The sequence below is a fragment of the Drosophila bipectinata genome, chromosome 2L, assembly GCF_030179905.1.
Source record: "Drosophila bipectinata strain 14024-0381.07 chromosome 2L, DbipHiC1v2, whole genome shotgun sequence".
Taxonomy (NCBI): Eukaryota; Metazoa; Arthropoda; class Insecta; order Diptera; family Drosophilidae; genus Drosophila; species Drosophila bipectinata.
The window spans coordinates 2936123-2955477 of record NC_091736.1 but is presented as its reverse complement, the minus strand read 5'-3'; the positions used below and the strand labels follow the sequence as shown (position 1 = coordinate 2955477).

Below are 19355 nucleotides of genomic sequence, written 5' to 3'. Positions count from 1 at the left end.
TTAACAACAATCGACTGCTTTTCTTAAATCACAAAGTGTGCCAAGCAATATCCAACCAAATCACTTTGTAATTTCACACAAAAAACGCAATCATGTCCCGACATTACCTTCGCAAACTGTGTATCTTTTCGCTGCTCTTGTGGGTGATATACATACTGGTTCACTACAAGGGAAGTAACCGCGACCAGACCCCGACAAATACTACCTGGGAGATCCATATTCAGCCCGTAACTCGTTTCGACCTCAATGGTAGCTACCACAGTGGTACCATTGAAAATGAGACTATTGAGTCGACAAAAAAGTCGAACATCCGCAAATGGTCCAAACCAGACCAGAGGTTTTTTGTTCTCAGCTCCAAGTGTCAAATGCCGTATTTGGATTGGTTTGGCGACGACATTTGGAAGATTGTACCGCCCCTTAAGTTCAAGTCTTGCACCAACGAGCCAAGCTTAATAAGTGCTCTCTATAATTCTGAGGAAAAGCAGTACAGACTGCATATAAACTACGATGTGCTTTCTACGCATTTTTCAAACTATTCAGAAGTTGCTTGTACTTACAGTGAGATTGTTCGTGGAACCGATGACACGTTTTCATAGTAAGTTGGATTCAGCATTTTTGGGGTAAATAGTAAAATGTTCTGTAAAAGTATTTACTCTTAATATGATAACAGCAAGTGTGGTCTGAAAAAACTGCTTACGAGAGATTTTTTCTTTGTCTTGACAGCCTAATGACAGCCGATGACTTTGACCAGGATTGGGTTGTACCAAGTCACTTCTTGGGTGTGGTGGTGCAGTGTCATGAAGTTGGGAACACGTCGAATATCCTCCAAAAGGATGCCTTCTCGTTCGTCCAACAACCGAAGCACCACGACGACAAAGCAGATGCCATTCGTTCAACCATGTATCCCAGTGTTTTTATTTTCGGAATCGACAGCATGTCCAGGATGAATTTCCGACGAATGATGCCGCTAACCTGGAAGTTTGTTCGCCAACCGGGTTGGTTCGAATTGGAGGGCTATAACAAAGTGGCCGACAATACGCTTCCCAATCTAATAGCCATTCTGACGGGGGGGAACCCGACGAGATGGCGACGCCGTTGCGATTTGCGGGCAAAAGGATGCTTCGACTATATGACGTTTTTGTGGAACTTCTTTCACAATGCCGGCTACCTAACAGCCTATGCCGAGGACATGACCAGCTTCTCCATCTTCAACTACTTGAAGTCGGGCTTTATCCGAAAGCCAGTGGACTTTTACTTGCGGCCCTTTATGATTGTCGTCGAACAAATCCTCAAATCGGTCGAATATCTTGGTTTCAAGTACTGCGTGGGCAGGCGACTCAGTTTCGACTACATTTTCGACTTTGCCAGGCAGCTCATCCAGCGTTTTGTCCACGAGAATCCAAAGCCCCTTTTCGGTTTGTTTTGGACTAGTAGCTTCACGCACGATGACTTCCGAGGCGGACACCTATTAGATGGGCTGTTGGTCGAATATCTAAAGGAATTCGAGGAGTACGGACTGTTTAATAAGTCCATAGTTATCCTGCTGAGCGATCATGGCTCCCGTTTTGGATTCTTGGCCGAGCACTATACGGGTTTCCTGGAGGAGCGACTGCCCATGTTACACATATACCTACCGCCCTGGTACCGGGAACGCTATCCATCGGTGGTAGAGGCCCTGCACCTGAATAAGAACCGTCTCTGCTCCAACTACGATCTTCACCTAGGCATCCGGCAGCTACTGGAGCAGGTTCGTCCGGGACTCACTTTTGCCGAGCCCTGTGTCGGTTGCAAATCGATTCTACGCCCCCTTCCCGTCAACCGGAGCTGCGAGGAGGCCCACATACCCCGCCACTGGTGTACCTGCCAGCCCTTCGTCCAGGTGGAGAAGAGCGACTACGTCCAGACACTGGCTAAAGCGGCTGTATACCGGATGAACAAGTTCCTGCAAAAACTAAATCTTGACGGATACTGCCACCGACTGCACTTAAACCAGATCCTGATGGCGGAAAAGGAGTTGCACTTCGATGATCGTGGGAATAGGATAGCTCCTCCGAATTTCATTGACACTTATCGCCTGGCATTCAGCACCCTTCCGAATGACGGTATGTTTCGGGCCACTATCCGCACTAGCCCGGGGGACGTGGCAGTCGGCGTCGAGATGCACTCGATCAGTCGCCTGAACTCATACGGGAATCAATCCCATTGTGCTCAGGATGCAATGGCCAAGAAAATATGCTTCTGCTTCAAGCCAGAGGTCTTGGCCATGAAACATCACTATTCTCGAAAGCCTCAAAAAGTGGTCTATGAATATTTGCAACATAATGAAGATGACTTTTATGATGCTAAGGAAGAAAACTTAACTGTTACAACAAATGCTTAAAATGAAAATATATACATTTTCCATGTTATCCTAAAGCTTTACTTGTTTGGCAGGTTTGACTTGAGACTAGATTTAAACTGGGAACAAGATTAGACTAGTACTAGACCAGTTATAAGATATATTCCCAATCAAAACCTGTCTATCAAAAATCGTAGCTTTTCTATTACCTTGAAAATATACTCAAAATCTGTACTGTTTTTCTTAGTACCATCCAAGCTATCTATTTAAAATTAATCAGAAACATACACGGAATATTTTTGAGCACAAACAATAGAAAACGAAATGAAATTTAAAAAGTTTGCCATTATCTTTTTTGCTATTCTGTTGCTACTAATTTGGTGCACTCATGTGTTTCCGGGGAAGAATGAAGACCCCGAGAAGGCGGTTCAACTTCCTGTACTTGTAAAGGAAGTAGTGGAACAGCCAATTCTCGTTAAATACGTCACTCGAGATTTTCAGGAAGAAAAAATGTTCCAATTTCATCAACGGCTTTTGGCTCTAATAGCGACCTCTAGGCCGCCCAGAAAGCCCTTACCAGCTAAAGTGGCCCATTATGTGGAAAAGTCGATATATGATTTGAGCGAAAGAACAAATCGTCGATTGATGACCGATCCAACTGACAGATTCTTTGTGAACGACAAAAAGTGTCAAATACCATTTGCAGATCCTTTCTCCCCGGCTGTCATGGAAATCCTTCAACATGTAGAGTTAAAGAAGTGCAGCAATGAATCGGGTATTATTTCGCTAAAATATGATAAAAAACTAAAGAGATATAGGGTTCACGTTAACACGGTTACGATGGTAAAAATAGCTCCAAATATTACAAAGTTCAGCTGCCACTATCGAGAGTTTGTTAACAATAATGGGGATCCATATTTCACGTAAGAAACTAACTAATGGATAATTTAGGACAGATATAATATTCCTATTCTTCTCGCAGTGTTTCTCAAAGGAGTTTCCAGCAGGATGCTCTCCTGAAACCCAACATTAGCGGCATCTTAGTGGAATGTCACGATGCGAGAAACAATGAGAATATTGTGCAGCAGAATGCCTTTCCTCTGGTCCAGGTTTTCAACAAGAGCACTCGTATTAAAAGCCATCCTCTGGATAGGCAACCCAGTGTGATAATCCTGGGATTGGAGAGTCTGTCGAGAATGAATTTCCAACGGACTATGCCGAAAACGGCGGAATTTGTGCGAAAACCAAACTGGTTTGAAATGCAGGGCTACAACAAGGTAGGGTATTCTACGGCCGAAAACCTCTGTGCCGTATTTGCTGGAACGAAGAGAAAAGAGGAGTGTATCGAGCGGTTACCATTGATTTGGAAGGAGTACAGAATGGCTGGATACTCTACGGCCTTTGGGGAGGACACCACTGAAGCATCATTTCCCTTCGAGATACCCGCCGAATTTGAACTTCAATCTCTGCTTTCAGCCCTATCCACGTTCATGAACATAGTTTATAGATTTGGCATTAAATATTGTGTTGGCAGACATCTGATTTTTGACCACCTGTCCAACTTTTGCCTTCAGTTCACACAAAGATTAGTCCCAGAACTGGATCAGCCAGCGTTCGGACTATTTTGGAGCTCTTCCTTCACCCGGGAATACCACTTTGCGTCCACCAGTCTGGACAATCGGTTCGTAAAGCATTTGGAGCTGATGGAAAAGAACCAGGTATTCGACGACTCAATTGTGATACTGGTGAGTGATCAGGGATATCAAACAGGAGAGCTGGCCCGTTTGCCTGATGGCTTCCTGGAGCAGCGTCTGCCCTTGCTGCACATCCATTTGCCGGTCTGGTTCCAGATGGCCTATGAGAACTTTACGGCAAATATGAAGATGAACCGCGAACGCCTCACTTCGCCCTACGATCTGCACATGACCCTGCGACACATCCTGCAACTGAATGCCACCACCCACGAGGAGCTAGTCAAACAGCCATCGGACATGGAGCTCTGCAATTCAAGTAGGTCATTGTTCCATCCATTTCCCAAGGATCGGGGCTGCGAGGAGGCCTGCATTGAGCCACACTTCTGCACCTGCCGTGAATTCGTTCCTCTGCCCCACGATCGAATCGCCTTCGATTTGGCGAGGAGATTCTTGTTCCACACGAACTCGTATATGCTGATAAAGGGCCTGAACCAATTCTGCCAGAGACTGTTGGTCTCGGGCATCGACTATTTCGAGCGAAAGTTGGGGCCTGAGACCAAAAACGGCATTAGTACCTTCCGCATAGGGATTAAGACGGATCCGGAAACTGGAGTATACGAGGCCACTGTTCGATTTAACGTCCATACGTCCCAAATGGGCAGGGTCAAATGGGAGGACGTGAGTGCCCTGCACAACATCAAGAACCAATCGCAGTGTATCGACCACGAAATTGGCAAAAAGTTCTGTTTCTGCTACCCAAAGAACTTGGACGAGGAAATGATCCATTGGAAAAACATGACAGCAAAAATAATGGAGAAAGATGAAACAAGATAGGATTGTGACTCTTTTAAAATTCACTTCTAAAAATGTAACAGTTCTGCCATTAAAGTGATAATAAAATAGCTGAACATACCTGATTTTATTAAAAGGTTCTTTATTTTAATAGCTACATTGGAGTCTTCAGAGAAGGCACTCTCTTTAAGATTAACTTGATATGTCGCTAGGGGTTTTAGTGAAATAATCGAATTTAATTCTGCTACCTTAGGCTATAAGGACACTGCAACTCATTGGTCCCAGACTCAACAACAAACCAGCATTAACAATATTCCTAAACTAGTTCGATTAGAAAACTATAAAACTTTCCACTTTTGAAATTCTCTACATGTACGAGTCCACCGGATACCGCTCGGCCTCCTCGAGCATGTGCCGGAAGTCAACGGGCACTGACTGGCCCACCGGCCCATTTCCGTTTCCGGCTCCTGTTCCCGGCCTGCCTGGGACATGGCCGTTCATCATTTGCTTGCCACTTCCCACTGCACTGCCCCGGTTCTTCAGATGTCCGTTCATCATGCTGACATGATGACTGATCGTGGGCACTGCTCCCGGCACATTCGTCTCAAGGTCGTGCAGAATGGCATCCGTTTGCTCGTTCCGCATCATTTGGTTGCCTAGTGGCTCCATGGCATCCGTGTCCTCGCCTTGGTTAAGCAGTCGCTGAATGTGACTCCGGATGAGACGCTCGAACTCACGCTGTACCGAAGGACTGTCCGTATCGCCATCGACCTGGGAATTTCCGGAAATTTATTAATATTCATGGTATCTCTGGGATTATCAGGTAACTTACAATCTGAAGACGATTGCTGGTGTCCAGGGTCTTGAGCATAGGCAGGGTCTGCTCCCGGAAGAGCTCCAGGCGGCGACGGAATGAGGAAACTGTGTCGTCTATACGACCCCGCCCCAGTTGCAGCTTCGAGCAGTCCAGCAAAATAATGGGCGGACGTTGCTTGTACTAAAAAGTAAATAAGTCAACCTTCATTTTATAAAATATGTAATATTGGAATACTCTACCTTATTTTCAAAGTACTTGACCTGTTGCAGATTCCTTGGATACCCATCTATAATGATACCAGTTCTATCCCGCAGTTGACGCAGATTTGTCTCCAGGAGCTGGTTCAACGACTTTTCGGGAGCCATGTCCCCGGCGGCCAGGGCCTCCTTGACGGCATAACTTTCGGTATTGGCACGTGGTGCAGAGTCTGTGATATTCCGCAGAAGGCGACCCACACTGCAAACCATTTAACAAATTATTCATTTTATATTTTTTAAGAATGTATTGAAAATAAAATACCTAATGTGAGCCCAGCCTGGATTCAGGCCAACGGCCTTGAGACAGAGGGTGGCCTTGTTGCTTCCCGGACCTCCGATCACCCAAATGATAGGTGGCAGGTTGGACTCATCCGGACCGGCTTCTGGACGGAGCTTTGGCTGCTGAGTGATCACCACCCCGCTGTCGTCATCGGCACTGGTGGTGGCCGTTTTCATGACGGCCACAGCCCCACCCGTGGGATCCACGGCCAGATCTCTGGCCAGAGCGGTGCCAGTGGTGTCGGTGGTGCTAACGGCGGCGGTGCCTTCTGCAATTTGAGTCGCTTGTTGGGCTTGACTTGGTGCGGTGTCAACGCTAACTATACTGCCGGGTATATCATGTATCCCTCTGCCCATACCTGTAACTCCATTCATCACGGCCTCCTGGTTCTCGAGCGTGCTGAGTATGTCGAGGACAGCGGTGCGAAAGTCTTTGTACACCTCTGTGGGAGCACGCTCACCATTAACCTGTAATTTGATAAATACCGGTTAAAGTGTATAATTAAAAATCAGAAAAATAGGGACATCAAAATGGATTTGTCACAACATTAAAGGGCTAATACCTTCACAGTACTTACAGCCAATAGCATGTCGCTCTGATCAAAATAATCGGCGACTGGCATCACATTTTTGAAGAAATTTTCCAATTCCATTTTGGCTAAGGAGAGTACTACATGACCTAATTTGGCTCCATAATCGATTTGCTTTTGTAAAACCGACTGACGCCAGGATATTAGAATCACGCCATTAACGACTTGTATCTGAAAATAGTTAGCGAGAAAATAGTCGAAATTAATCAAAGATGATTCGTTTGGAGGTGTCACCAAATATGTGTCCTACTTATGCAATGATAGGTCTATATACTATAATTTAGTTACCGCCATTGGGATACGTGACTGGGCATTTGTGAGTGCTCCAGTGTGCCCAATTAGCACTCGAATATACATAATAGATACCGAACGTGAACTTGACTGTAAACCCATTGGAATTATTGCCGAACAAACAGACACACGGGGAGACGACGGTGACCTATTTGCCAGTTAATTAGTTCAAATAGCTCAACAGCAATTTACTGGGCAAATAAAGTGTGCGGCAACAAAAATTGGCTTCATAATAAATATGGGAAAAGGACTGCCCACCAGTGCCAATGGCGATGGCGATGGCGACTCAAATTATTCAAATGGTGGGGATGGAAAATGGAAAATTACCTTCTCCGAATACTCGACAACGTCGCGCATTGAGCGTGGATATCCAGATATTAGGTATGCTTTGGCAGCTGGAGCCATTTTCATTTCCAACATCAACACCTCAGTGACTGTTTTCGACGATAGTTGCGAAAAGTCCTGCATGTCTATAAAAAGAAAGGGTTTTGTTATAACTTTTCATTAACATATCCATATATCTATTTACTTTAACATTTTTTTTATAATTTTATTTAGCTTAATATCTAACTATAGATAAATATCTTACCATTGCCCATTGCATATTGCTGAAGCAGATCCATCATATTGATGTGCGTCACTCCGCGCCGCTCCTGCATAAAGGTATCGCAATGGGTGACTTTGCCACTACCTGGGCCGCCTAAAACAAATATCACTGGCACTTTGGGCGGATCGAATTTGATTTTTCCAGCATTTTGCATATCGATACCGCCGATATTGGTAGAGCCCAAATGGCCAGCCGCCGCGGCGGTCTCCAAGTCTCCAGCATTTTGGCCATTTCGATTCCGTGTATGATTCCAATCGTTGCCTTGTTCGCCGGTATCTTGTGCCGCGGTGGCATCTGTAAAAATATTAAATAAGTTATTATAGTATTTTAATTAAAATTAGTTCCCTTTCAAAAAAACCCTTTCTATTTTGGCTAGGATTTAATTTCAATGTTTCTTTCTATTTCCAACTAACCAAATAATAAACATAAATAGCTTGTCTAACAATCATAGATCTAAGAATGTTCCTCGGATTTTCCTTTCCTTTTCCATAAAGGAGCAACAGTTAACTTTTGGCTGGGGAGCAGCCATTACTCAACCGGAAACCGGATGTGCTGGCGAGTTAGCGCCCGCCAAGCGGCCCGGACAAGGGCAACCGTAACGTGCCAAGTCGGCATTAGCCAACCTTCATCGAGGGCGGAAGCAATTTGCCAGGAGTACGGAAATTACGGACAGAAGCACACGCACTTAGCAAAGGAATGGAAAAACGGAGCGGGGGCGGGCAATCAAAAAAAAGAAAAACGAAACAAATCGCAAAACACATCATTAAAACATGTTAAACAATTATTTAATTGTATGGCAACGGTGTCTAGTATATGTAGTATGGCGTCACCAGCTGAATTCATTCATGGAAAATCAGCTGCCCCAGTGCGAAACCCCAAAGAATACGCTAGTGGTGACCACTGGCCACTGGCCACCCTAACTGCGATTTCATGATTTTTTTTCCAGCAAGGAACTACCTCGGTCTTGTCACATTTTTATTGATTTTCCTGCAGTTTTATTTAATTGACATGTTTTGTTATTGTTGCTGTCCCTTTCCGGCCTGGGGTTTCCCCCTTCTAAGTTTCCTGTCTGTGTTTTTTGTTTTTGGCTGTGACGCGTTTTTTTTTTTCTGTTTTTTATCAGGATTTATGTGTATAGGGCTTGGTGGTCAACGAACATGCCCAAGGACCTGGCAGCCATGGAGGCCGAGCTCCAAGTTCCGATACAAATTATAGCGTTGGGCAAGGTCCCGATTCGGATACAGAACCCCTGACATTCATATATCCGTTTGTGTGCTTGATTTAAGCCATTTTGTGACAGATAATTGCCATTTAAAAGGGTTTCAAAGCCAATGATTGCTGTAATTTCAATTTTAGCTGTCTTCAGAGACCGTCTTTTGAGTGAATAATTGAATATGTCATGGTGATTTAATTAACAAAGGAAATAAAAATGATATTTTCAACAAATATTTTTTTTTAAAAACTCCTAAAAGTATGCCTCAGTTCTTCTCTCATAAAGAATACTCAGCTTAGAGATCGTCTATTAAAATCAGGCTATATTCATTTTCAGTTCCCAAATGTAATACCCGATATCTAAAATTCATTGCAACAAAAACTAATGAAAAGTTGGTTTATTAAACGAGGGTTGTATAGGAGATATAGGAGGTTATGATACTCGTATTCCCCTTGGCGTGGTCGGGCCACAACTCATTAGGGTTCTTTTCGTTATCTTTGGCCGTGGAGAGGCAGTGCTAATCTCTGATTATAAATCTCCTGGATGGGCCATTACTCACCTGTGTCTAAACAAATACCCATTATCCATTCGGTGGCCAGTATAGCTGAATTTTCGCAATTGTGTTTTCCCTTCTGCACCCACACACGCGCACACACCAAATCCTATACTCGGGCGCACACACCACCGCTTTTAAAATTTATATTTTTCCGCCTCGAAAAAAAAAAGAAAACTAAGGATATAATGTTGGTTTTTTTAGAGCCAGTTCTGATGCATGGGAATCGGTGAAATTCCGTCCATGGCTACCGTGAAAATAATTCCCCCCGATGTGTGTATATATTATAAATTAGTGTTCGTTTTGTGGCTCTGGTATCTCAGGGATACTTGTTCTCGCGTTTTATCGTCGGCAGCACGCACAACACCGAGCTACATGTCGTTGCCGGTGTTATGTTTTGATTTCAGAACTTTTCGCGTTCTTTCCACCCGATATTTATTGTTCGAAATCACTCCTTCGTGGGTTCAATTAACCGGGCACATACTGCTCGACGAGCGTCCGAATCGAAACTGAGCTTGAAAATTGACAACTGCCTCGGTTTTTACCTGTGCCAGCCGATTCACTCAATGTGGTCACTCAGTAGCGCGGGCTTCCAATTAATGAATACTTTATGAGTTCCAGCAGTTTTCTGGCCACCACATGCAATTCCAGTCATGGCACTGGCATGGTGGGTGGGCTACCCGAGGTGTTTCGGTTTTTCTATCCGTGGGCTTATCTAGCGACCGGTCGGTCGGGATTTTCATTGCCCGCTGGAAGGCTCACGCACGGCCGCCAAAGGACCACCTTGCTAACCCCACTTACTAACCAACCACCCACCCTGCCATCCGACCACTCACTACAACGACTTCACCTGTCCGTGTGTCATTCATGAGCCGCCATTTGTTTATGCGCTCCAAACAATGTCCTGTCCCGAGTCCTGTGTCCTGGAGCCAGCGGTGCGTTTCTCATACACATGTGGAGCGCATTTTTTGAAATATTTTCCTATATTTTGGTTGTCAGTGGAGTGCTGGCATGTTAGTGTCCTGTCGTCCATGTTGATTGTGTTTGCCACTTTTGTTCCTATTCTTGTTATTGCTGAAAACAAATCCCTTGACTTACAGCTGTTCAAGTCAAGTATAACTTGTTGGGGATAACAACATTAGTGAAAGAAAAAATGAATACTTAAAGATATATGTAGGTCTTAAAAAATAATTGAGAATAACACTCTAGAAAGGGGGGGTTTTCAAAACATTAAAGAATAAATATCCTTTTATAAAAATGATCAAATATGTATTTTTTTATGTAGCCACACTTCCATAAACCTGACGGCAAAAAAATATGCCCAATCATGCCATCAGACAATGACAAAAAAATGGGGAAATTCATTAATCCATTGGGACTGCAGGGAGTCATGCATGTAGGGCAGGATTTCGACCACATTGGATGGGAATTAGAACACTGGGACGCGTGGGCATGCTTTCAATTAATATTTCACACTATTAATTGGCATTATTTATTTAGATTGGTTTTGTTGGCTTCAATGGTGCAGTTCAATGTTGTTGACTCTTGAGGGAGGATTCGGCAAGTCTAATAGCCGACAACAGCTGTCCAAATTTCCAAAACATATACAATTAAAATTCAATTGATTCGTTTTGCTGGGTCAACTTTGAAGTTGACACTGGAGAGGCAGGACACTCTGGGCAAGGACACCCGAAGAAGTTCAAAGCTCAAGGAAACTCTGTATCGATCAAATTGGTCGCATATCGATCCAGGGCCGACCACAGATGCGACGCCTAATTTGTTGGAATTTCTGACATGTCATGTGGCGTCGACACAAGGACAGTGGCAATAACAGCACCAACAACAAAGATAACAACACCAGCCCACCGATTGACATTGACACTCACACCCACGCTACCGCCCACCTTTGTGTACCTCCCTTGCCCCCCCGCCCCCAGAAATTCCAACTTATGCGTAAAGTAAATCCTTCGCAATGACCGGCACCGGCGACCACAACACCGCATCGTGGCTCGTGTCTCCGGCTCGTCCTTGGGCCTTTTGGGCGGGTCCCGTGGTTATTAAATGGCTCTTTCAAACTTAATTAAGGCTACGCGTTTTGGCCAACGTGTGTACACAATTGCAGACGGGTTTTGGTCAGCTTAGGGTTAAGCAATTCGAACCTAACATCTGTGATTAAGGACTCTGGCTAAGGCGTGTGGTTCCTTGCGTGAAATGATGGGAATGTCAAGTTGCACTCGTAATAATTATACGAAATTGAAATGCAATAATTTTCATAAATAAATAATAAGCCAAGTGTCAAGGTTTGAAAGAAGAAGATAATTAGTTACTAGAAATGAATTGTGATTAGTGTGACGTAATATAATCCTTTAAATATTTTAAGAACTCATGGAGTAAACTCTATATATTTTTAAATAATTCAACAAAAGCCGACCTCGAATGACCCAGCCTGACCCAAGGGCCTCGGATCAAGTGAGTGCTGAAGTATCCCATACTGAAAATCTCCTGGAACACTCCAAACACACATATAAATAGATTGTCCGAATTAATCCTGCCCTTGATGGTCTATTGCCTCCAATGCGATGTCCTTCTGGGCCTATTTGGGCTAATGTAGTCATTCAAAGGTGATTAGGGGCTTGAGTAAAATATTTACACATCTCCTACCTAATCCAACCAGCCAAATCGGCTGAATATTTTTCTCATAGTGCATAAGTACCCACTGTCCACCCCATGTTTCCAACGAGTCACCTCTCATAAATTTTGAATTATCAACTGTAAAGTTCCCAAAGGCGGGTGTGTCAACCAACCGAACCCGAAGGTTCTTGGCGGCTACTTTCCGCTCTTTTGGCTTTTAACTATTTCATGGATTTTTTGATGAGACTTTTAAATTTCATTTTCGCCGCATTAATATTGATTTAAATTGCCATCGAAATCAGCAAATTAGCTAGCTTATTAGCTTTGAAGTGCATTTAAGCAAGAATCCCTCACAAAGCGGATTTATTGACTAAAATAATAAAATATAATATCACTGGTTGTAAATTCTACAGGATAATTCGACTAAATACTACTAGTGGCTCCTAGATTAAATACAAGTCCTAGTTTTTGTTTGTGGGTTCGCCACTGGGGGAGTAAGCCTGATTTTCGTAGCCCTTGAAGTTGCCCAATACCATGGATATGCGTGAAGGTGAGTGCTGGATTCCATTGGCAGATGCATTTTTATCGTCCAGCCCATTCTTTTTGGCGCTACTGGTGGGCAGGACGAAGCTGGCCTTGCGGCAGCGTCGATGGAGGAACATTCGCAGCTTGAAGAAGGCGAATAGCAGGATGTAGATGCAACAGGATAGGACTAAAACGCCAATCACTGTGATGAAGGAGCTTTCGGGCTTGCTCCAGTCGATTACATGGTAGATATAAGGCTTGCCCTTTCTGCAAAAAGTTCAAAATTCAATTTCCTTGTAGTTAGTTGTAGAACTACCTTTTTACTCACTTATTAACGCCTCCACTTGATTGGTAGATGTAGGAGAAAATGGCATACACCACACCAAATACCACGGGCAGAAACATCTGCAAGAGCCTCAAGGGATGTGCCACAATCCACAGATCGATGAACATGCAAACCGAGTTGAAGGCATGGGTGAGCACATTAGTGGCGTCTAGAGTACTTTCATTAGCTTAAAAGAAAAAATATGTTAGAGTTATAAGACAACATCTTCTCGGAATTCGTTACCATTGTAGAGCAAGCTCCAGTAGATAATGGTTATGACAATAGATAACACCAAACTTATGACGTGCATGCCCCAATAGACACGAAAGTAGCTGCAGGAACTTTTCATATTCAGGAGTTTATCTGGAAGATGCAAATATATATTAGTATAATTTTTACAGACTTATCTTGCTGATCTTACCCGCGTATTCTGGATGATAGTGCCAAATGGTGACTAATATGGCACCCATCAGGTTGGTCAACATGCACATCCATATTCCCCAGTTGGTCATGTAGATGAAGTACAACCAATAGCTATACTTATCGTCTGGATCTGGCCTCATAGAGACGATTACCACGCCCACGAAGAACAGGGCCATAAACCAGCGGTAGAACAAATAGGCCATGCTCTTTGTACAAGTCTGCCACTGTAAGTATTTAAAATAATATATAACTTTAGCTTTTAATTCCCTTTAAAATTATATAAGCTATTCATATTTGGTTTTTAGAATTATTCCGCAGTACTGAGACAAATGAGTTAGATAAGTCCGAAGGTTAAAGGTTAGAAGTACTGAGAAGCTCACTTTATTGTACCTGTCGCATGTTTAAAGTTTCGCTTAACTTGACTGGTTACGGTTAGTAACGGCTTGCTGCTTATGAATATTTCAATGGTTTAATTTACAATGCAAGAACAATCGGTATACGAAGGAAAAAACTATTCTGTCATAGATATATATATACATATATAAGTTTTGTGGATATACCCTGGGTGACCTCTCCTTCTATTGATACTGTGAATTGTAGAAACCATTAAATATGCTCAAGGTAAGTCGAATACAAAATGGGCGACCGCCCTCTGCTTTTTAAGGTTGGTAAGTAAATGCGATTTAGCCAGGACAGATGCACTAATTTAAAAAGCCAAAAGGGATTATTTTTAAAGTTAAATACTTTTATTTGCGACTATAAGCAATCTTCAATTTAAAATATTAAAAAGCTCATCTCAGCCCTGTACATTGACCCGTGCCTACAGCCCAAAAAAAGCCACCGCAAACACCTGCCCAGGTGCGTGACAATCGTAGGCGTTTATAAAGCCACCGCAAGGTCGCAGCTACTTGGGCTGCCATTCAGGTTACATTGAACTATTTAAATTGACGTATTCCATCGAATACCTGGACTCTCACCTGAGACTTGACAAAATCATCGGGTGTATCATGGTCGAAGCCGCAGCTCTTTCGCTGGAACTCTTTCTTCACTGGATGCACGATTACCTGGAGTTTGCCCATCTTATTAGTTTCTCCGTAGATCGATCTCGTCGTGAACACTTGTTTGCTTTTGAATAATTACGTAAGTAATCGGTGCATGCAACTGTTACTCGCTACGTTCTTATGCAGTCACTACTTCCCAGTCAAGCCATTCTCCGCGAAACCTCGTATTTAGATTCACAGGACTCTGAAATTATTAAAATAAAAAATAATTAGAATCAACACTTTTGTATTTTAATTATTAGAAAATTGATAAGCTTAAAGGAAATGTAGTTTAATTAAAGGGAGACCATTAGAATTATTGCAAGCTCCAAAACAGCGCAGTAGGCACTAATTAAAAATTCAACAAGCTAGACTTTGTATTTCATTTCAGTCAGAAATTGTTATCAGATTCGTCCCGCACGTCACAAAAAAAAGCTACACAAAATTCCTTGTTAAACGAAAAGTTTGGTTTATGTTGTTCAATATGGATATTTTGAGGAAGTTATCGAGGCCCGCCTGTCGTCCCATGATGCAGGGTGAGTAATCTTTGGGGATTTCAAAAAGAATGAATAATTAGAAATTTTTGGGTATAGCGTTCCGTTTCTATTGTGATAACCCCAATCGCAACTTAATAACATTCCCCGTTGCTCAAATCCAAGAGGGAAAATCCAAGTATATGATGGCATACGTCTATATTCATGGCGAAATGGCTAACGCCAAAATTGTAATCCGTAGCAACGCCAGAGCCAAGTACCATCGTAAGTTTCGAAAGTCTAGGATACCATCCAGCACTAATTGATTTCCTTACTCTAACACCCAGTCGACGTCTATGACGAGTTGCAAAAGGAGGCGTCGGAGAAGGGCTTGTGCACCCAAGGACTTGGCGGTGGGTATATGGTCCACGACCCGGAAAAGAAATACATGAAGCTCTATGGCCGGTCCACGACCCTGGGCAAGGCCGACCACGAGAATGCCCGTGAAGTACTGCAGCCCAGCTATACCGATCATAAGATTGATGCCGAGTCCGGCGGCATGGAGCCCTGAGTAATCCTTTAGATTTGGTATTATTCATTTGGGACTCGGGGGAATGATTTTTCCATTTTTGAAAATTCTAGTCTGAACGCTTTAAAATATTCTATTTAAATTTCTTAAGTAAATAAATTTTGAGAAGAAACTTGAGAAGAGCTGTGTCGAGAGTCTAGAAGATAAGAGCCATTTGCGTCACAAGTCCCATAAATTTTAATTATTTTAAATAAGTTTAATTACTAAGAAACTTATACTCATGAGTATAAGTTATACTACAAATAGCCTTGAGTTTAGGTTTATAGAAATTTTAATGAAGTCATAAACCGTTGCCCTACTCATTAAACCTCCAGCTAGACACATTTTGGTAACCATAACGAGTTTCCCCATTTCCTTGGCTTTTTCATATTTAGTTCAAGCATGTGAAACCCTTCGGCCTGACCCAGACATGTTGGCAACTAGTGTGAAAAATGCGAAACCAGACTGCAACAAGCTGGGCCTGTCAGTCTGCTTAATCGCGCCAATAAAGTGAGCATTATGCGACAATTATATAGAGTGTGGTGGTCGGAATAGCATCATTGATGGATCAATTTACCCATACGGGACAGTTTATTCGCTTCAACGAGACCTCTCTATTATACAATAATTATTCGTCACCAGGGTAACACATAGACCCTGCGCCATTTAATGTAAAGTCTCTGGCATTGGTGGCCGGGTAATTACTAAAATATAAATACGAACATTTGCAAAAAATAATAATTAGCGTACTGAGGCCGAACATACTGGCGAAATAAAAACACAGAACCTCGACTTGGGCCTTTCAGGTGTGTAGGTCGAGCACCTAAAAGGCTGGGTAATGTTGGTTAAAAAAAAAATGGTTAAGCTCCGTACCAGAACTACAGGGCTGTGATACGCCATGACTAGGGAAATATAATCAACTTGATTGTTATTGTTATGGTTACCTTGGGGGCGACATCACCATTTCTGATAAGATGGCAAACGATTCAAGTGTATGCACTTAACTTTAAACATTGGTTTAATCATCTTTTTCTCGACATCTTTATTAGCTTATAAAAATATTAAGCCGTTTGCGTCGTATAAACTGTAATTACTTATCCAAAGTTTGGCTCTGATATAAACATAATTTTTTGAGGGCGATGTATGCCGATGTTCAACGTCCCTGAACTTGCACGAACAACACGCTAATGAAACTTTTCAACACGAAAAAGAAGGTAAAAACGAGGCGGGTGGTGGACTGGTATCTTCAGTTAACCAGCCCATTATTCCCATTTGGTTAACACGTATTTTCGGCTGTCTCTTCAGCTACATTTTTGTCAACAAAAAAAGTAGTACGAACATATGTATATATGTAGGTATGTGAGCCTACAGTCCGTTTCAAGCATGTATGACAATCCAAAATGTTCAAGGCTTTATTAAAATATGAAAACTAAACCTATTTAATTCACAGTCTTAATTGCCAAACATAATTTAGCCAATTTCAATACACCTTCCATTCAGTTGCGAAACGCACTGTAACTAAAATGATATATAGGTTTATGGCTCTTCAAGTTTTACCAAAACTCGTTGACCTTTACAAGCTGTGTAAATATTTTTTTTTGGCTTGAATGCAGTCAAACAGCTTGGTGAATGGCCAGATATTCGAACTTATTCGAAGACCTAATCTCCAGATTCCACTGCAATTTACGCCTTCATAAAGATTCCCTTGTCGATTAGATAAGAAATGTCAGCCATTCACTCAATGGCCCGATTAATTCCCAATCTTTTCAATCACTTCAATAGAAAGTGAAATCAAAAGAGTTCAACGCTGTACGAAGCATTTCTTATGTTAATGACAAAGCCATAGCCAAAATGAACTTTCATATGATGTTTGAGTGGCTGATCAAGAGTTTTCTTCAACGATGGAATCAAAACAGCAATAAACATTCTTGAGTTTTTTAGTGGCCACTCATTAGCTCTTTGATTAAACCTCTAAGTCATTATAAAGTAGTTTGTTAGTAGTAGAGGGAATTAGTTTGAAATAAATCGGTACTTGCCAGTTAACAACCAAAGTTCTAAATCAAATAGTCCCAGACCATATTCTAAAACCAGTTTCCTGTTATTTAATAAAACCTGTTTTTTAATAAGAAATTATTACCGAATTGAAGGAGGTCAGTTATTGTATGAGAGGTGTAAGAAATTAATTATCGCATATGATTGAGGTGGGAATATTATTATACGATAATTATCAAACAATATTTGGATAATTTAACCCTCCTAGTTTTCCATTTAAGAGTCACTTCTTCACAGTCTAACAAAAAACTACATTAACTAAACAAACACAAGTGCTTAACCATATTGTTAGAATTACTCACCTTCGATTAATTGTTAACTCATTCGACTATGAATAATGCTTTTTTGTCCAAATTTGCTAAGCCGCTCCTTGGATCGTTTTGTTGTGTGTGTGTGTACAGGAAACTTATAATTGTTCACTTAGTTTGTTTTTCATTAACATTTAAGAGGGACGTGCCTAAAATTTCGAGTCAAGCTTCCAAGACAATGAGGCCATATGTATGCCAAATTCAAACCCTAAATGTAATAGAAACACCGATATGATAAATAAAAGAACCCAAAATTTGCATATGAGGAATATATAGTATTCTTCCTTTATTTTCGACACATTTAACCAAATGAAAACACTTTCAGAATTTTTTAAATTGGAACAGCAATAAGAAAGGAAAAGAAATCCAGTTCTTATTAAAAACAAAAATTTGGAAAGTAAAATCTTCCAAATGAATATAAAGAACCAAGTTTTTTTCCTACAATGAGTTAATATTTATAAATAAATCAGTTTGTTTAGGCTTGAAATTAAGCAATGTATTTAACACTATTCTATTAATAAACTAAGACGATAGAACTTTTTTTTAACATTTTTTTTCTGTTAAAATTTGCACAAGTATTTTGGTCTTTTCTGCAATTTCTTGTGCAAATTTGAAGCCTGGCTTGGCTGGGCTGACTGAATTGTCTTTTATTATTATTTTGGCCAGCTTGGCTCGGCTTGACTTGGCTTGGCTTTTATTTGGGTCACCACAGCAACGGCAACGGCAATAGCAATAGAAACAACTACGGCAACAACTTTGCATAACGGTATCTAGTCATTTTCGAGTTGTTTGTTTGTTGGCTGTGCCATGCATTTTCATTTTACAAGAGGTATTACACCAACCGACGACAACAACACACTACATTCACGCGTCAATGCACCAGAACTTCAGATACAACAACGACACAATCCCAGAGATACACGCACTGTGGATGTAAAAATTAAGAGAATATTAAATCACGACTTTACAAGGCAAAGCCCGTCGCACTACTGATCGTGGCTTGTGTATCTTTGGCATGGTGGAGTTTAATATCGTAGGGAGATCGAATATCGTAAGCGCAGACGCCAGGTAGCCAGGTGTGTTTGCACCTGGATATGTGTGGGTTTTGTGTGCGAATGAGAGGCCAGTTCGCTCTCCGAAATTGGCAGAACGATAAAAACGTATAAAACACACGACGGATGCTTCGGGTCTGTTGTTTCTACGTTCGAGCTTAATTACTCGTTTATCTTGGTGTGCTTTTTGATTTTCTTTTATTTATTTTTATTGTTTTTTTGGCCAATGTTTGTAGAAGTTTTTGGCTAATGGCTAAGAGGTACAGTTTGTCTTGGTATTTGGCAACCTTTTAATGAGAAAATTTCATAACTACTATCTAGGGTTCTTGATACCACTCGTTCCCTTTAAAAAACAGGCCTTGTGTTCCAATTACAACATTTACAAAGAAACTGCTAACTCACAATGTCATTGAAAAAACACAAAAGTCTACGAACTGGGTTATAGAAGTACAAATCTGCAAAACAATTTCTGGTGTCAATGAACTCAGTCATCTATAAGATACAAATATCTTCTATCTATAAGATAC

At 41.8% G+C, this 19355-nt stretch overlaps 5 protein-coding genes across 10 annotated transcripts; 3 read left to right on the top strand and 2 right to left on the bottom strand.

Annotated features, from left to right (window-relative positions):
- Positions 1 to 27: 27 nt before the first annotated feature.
- LOC108124260 (uncharacterized) lies at positions 28 to 2404 on the top strand. Its single transcript, XM_017239869.3, has 2 exons — positions 28 to 595; positions 724 to 2404. The coding sequence occupies exons 1-2, from the start codon at positions 93 to 95 to the stop codon at positions 2378 to 2380; spliced, it is 2160 nt and encodes a 719-aa protein (XP_017095358.3). The 5' UTR covers positions 28 to 92; the 3' UTR covers positions 2381 to 2404.
- Positions 2405 to 2571: 167 nt separating this feature from the next.
- Positions 2572 to 4941, top strand: LOC108124335 (uncharacterized). Its single transcript, XM_017239948.3, has 2 exons — positions 2572 to 3261; positions 3321 to 4941. The coding sequence occupies exons 1-2, from the start codon at positions 2663 to 2665 to the stop codon at positions 4864 to 4866; spliced, it is 2145 nt and encodes a 714-aa protein (XP_017095437.3). The 5' UTR covers positions 2572 to 2662; the 3' UTR covers positions 4867 to 4941.
- Positions 4942 to 4950: 9 nt separating this feature from the next.
- LOC108124321 (adenylate kinase isoenzyme 5) lies at positions 4951 to 10075 on the bottom strand. Of its 3 annotated transcripts, XM_043212684.2 has the most exons (9): positions 9438 to 10075; positions 7648 to 7959; positions 7386 to 7528; positions 6756 to 6938; positions 6537 to 6645; positions 6161 to 6446; positions 5881 to 6097; positions 5657 to 5821; positions 4951 to 5595 (listed from the first exon to the last, which is right to left on the bottom strand). In XM_043212684.2, the coding sequence occupies exons 1-9, from the start codon at positions 9457 to 9459 to the stop codon at positions 5191 to 5193; spliced, it is 1842 nt and encodes a 613-aa protein (XP_043068619.2). In that variant the 5' UTR covers positions 9460 to 10075; the 3' UTR covers positions 4951 to 5190. The 3 variants fall into 3 exon arrangements, with proteins under 3 accessions (XP_043068619.2, XP_017095424.3, XP_070133178.1); XM_017239935.3 differs by having other exon boundaries at positions 6161 to 6645; XM_070277077.1 differs by lacking the exons at positions 4951 to 5595; positions 5657 to 5821 and having other exon boundaries at positions 5924 to 6068; positions 6161 to 6645.
- A 2349-nt stretch (positions 10076 to 12424) lies between these two features.
- LOC108124632 (protein rolling stone) lies at positions 12425 to 18754 on the bottom strand. Of its 4 annotated transcripts, none has more exons than XM_070277536.1 (7): positions 18601 to 18754; positions 17771 to 17984; positions 14313 to 14580; positions 13334 to 13559; positions 13156 to 13275; positions 12916 to 13099; positions 12425 to 12854 (listed from the first exon to the last, which is right to left on the bottom strand). In XM_070277536.1, exons 3-7 carry the CDS (start codon positions 14412 to 14414, stop codon positions 12524 to 12526), a joined length of 963 nt encoding a protein of 320 aa, XP_070133637.1. In that variant the 5' UTR covers positions 14415 to 14580; positions 17771 to 17984; positions 18601 to 18754; the 3' UTR covers positions 12425 to 12523. The 4 variants fall into 4 exon arrangements, with proteins under 4 accessions (XP_070133637.1, XP_070133636.1, XP_043068621.1 ...); XM_070277535.1 differs by having other exon boundaries at positions 18613 to 18754; XM_043212686.2 differs by having other exon boundaries at positions 18619 to 18754.
- Positions 14750 to 15775, top strand: LOC108124633 (sex-regulated protein janus-B). The gene is made up of 3 exons (XM_017240404.3): positions 14750 to 14911; positions 14969 to 15133; positions 15196 to 15775. The coding sequence occupies exons 1-3, from the start codon at positions 14848 to 14850 to the stop codon at positions 15417 to 15419; spliced, it is 453 nt and encodes a 150-aa protein (XP_017095893.2). The 5' UTR covers positions 14750 to 14847; the 3' UTR covers positions 15420 to 15775.
- Positions 18755 to 19355: the final 601 nt, after the last annotated feature.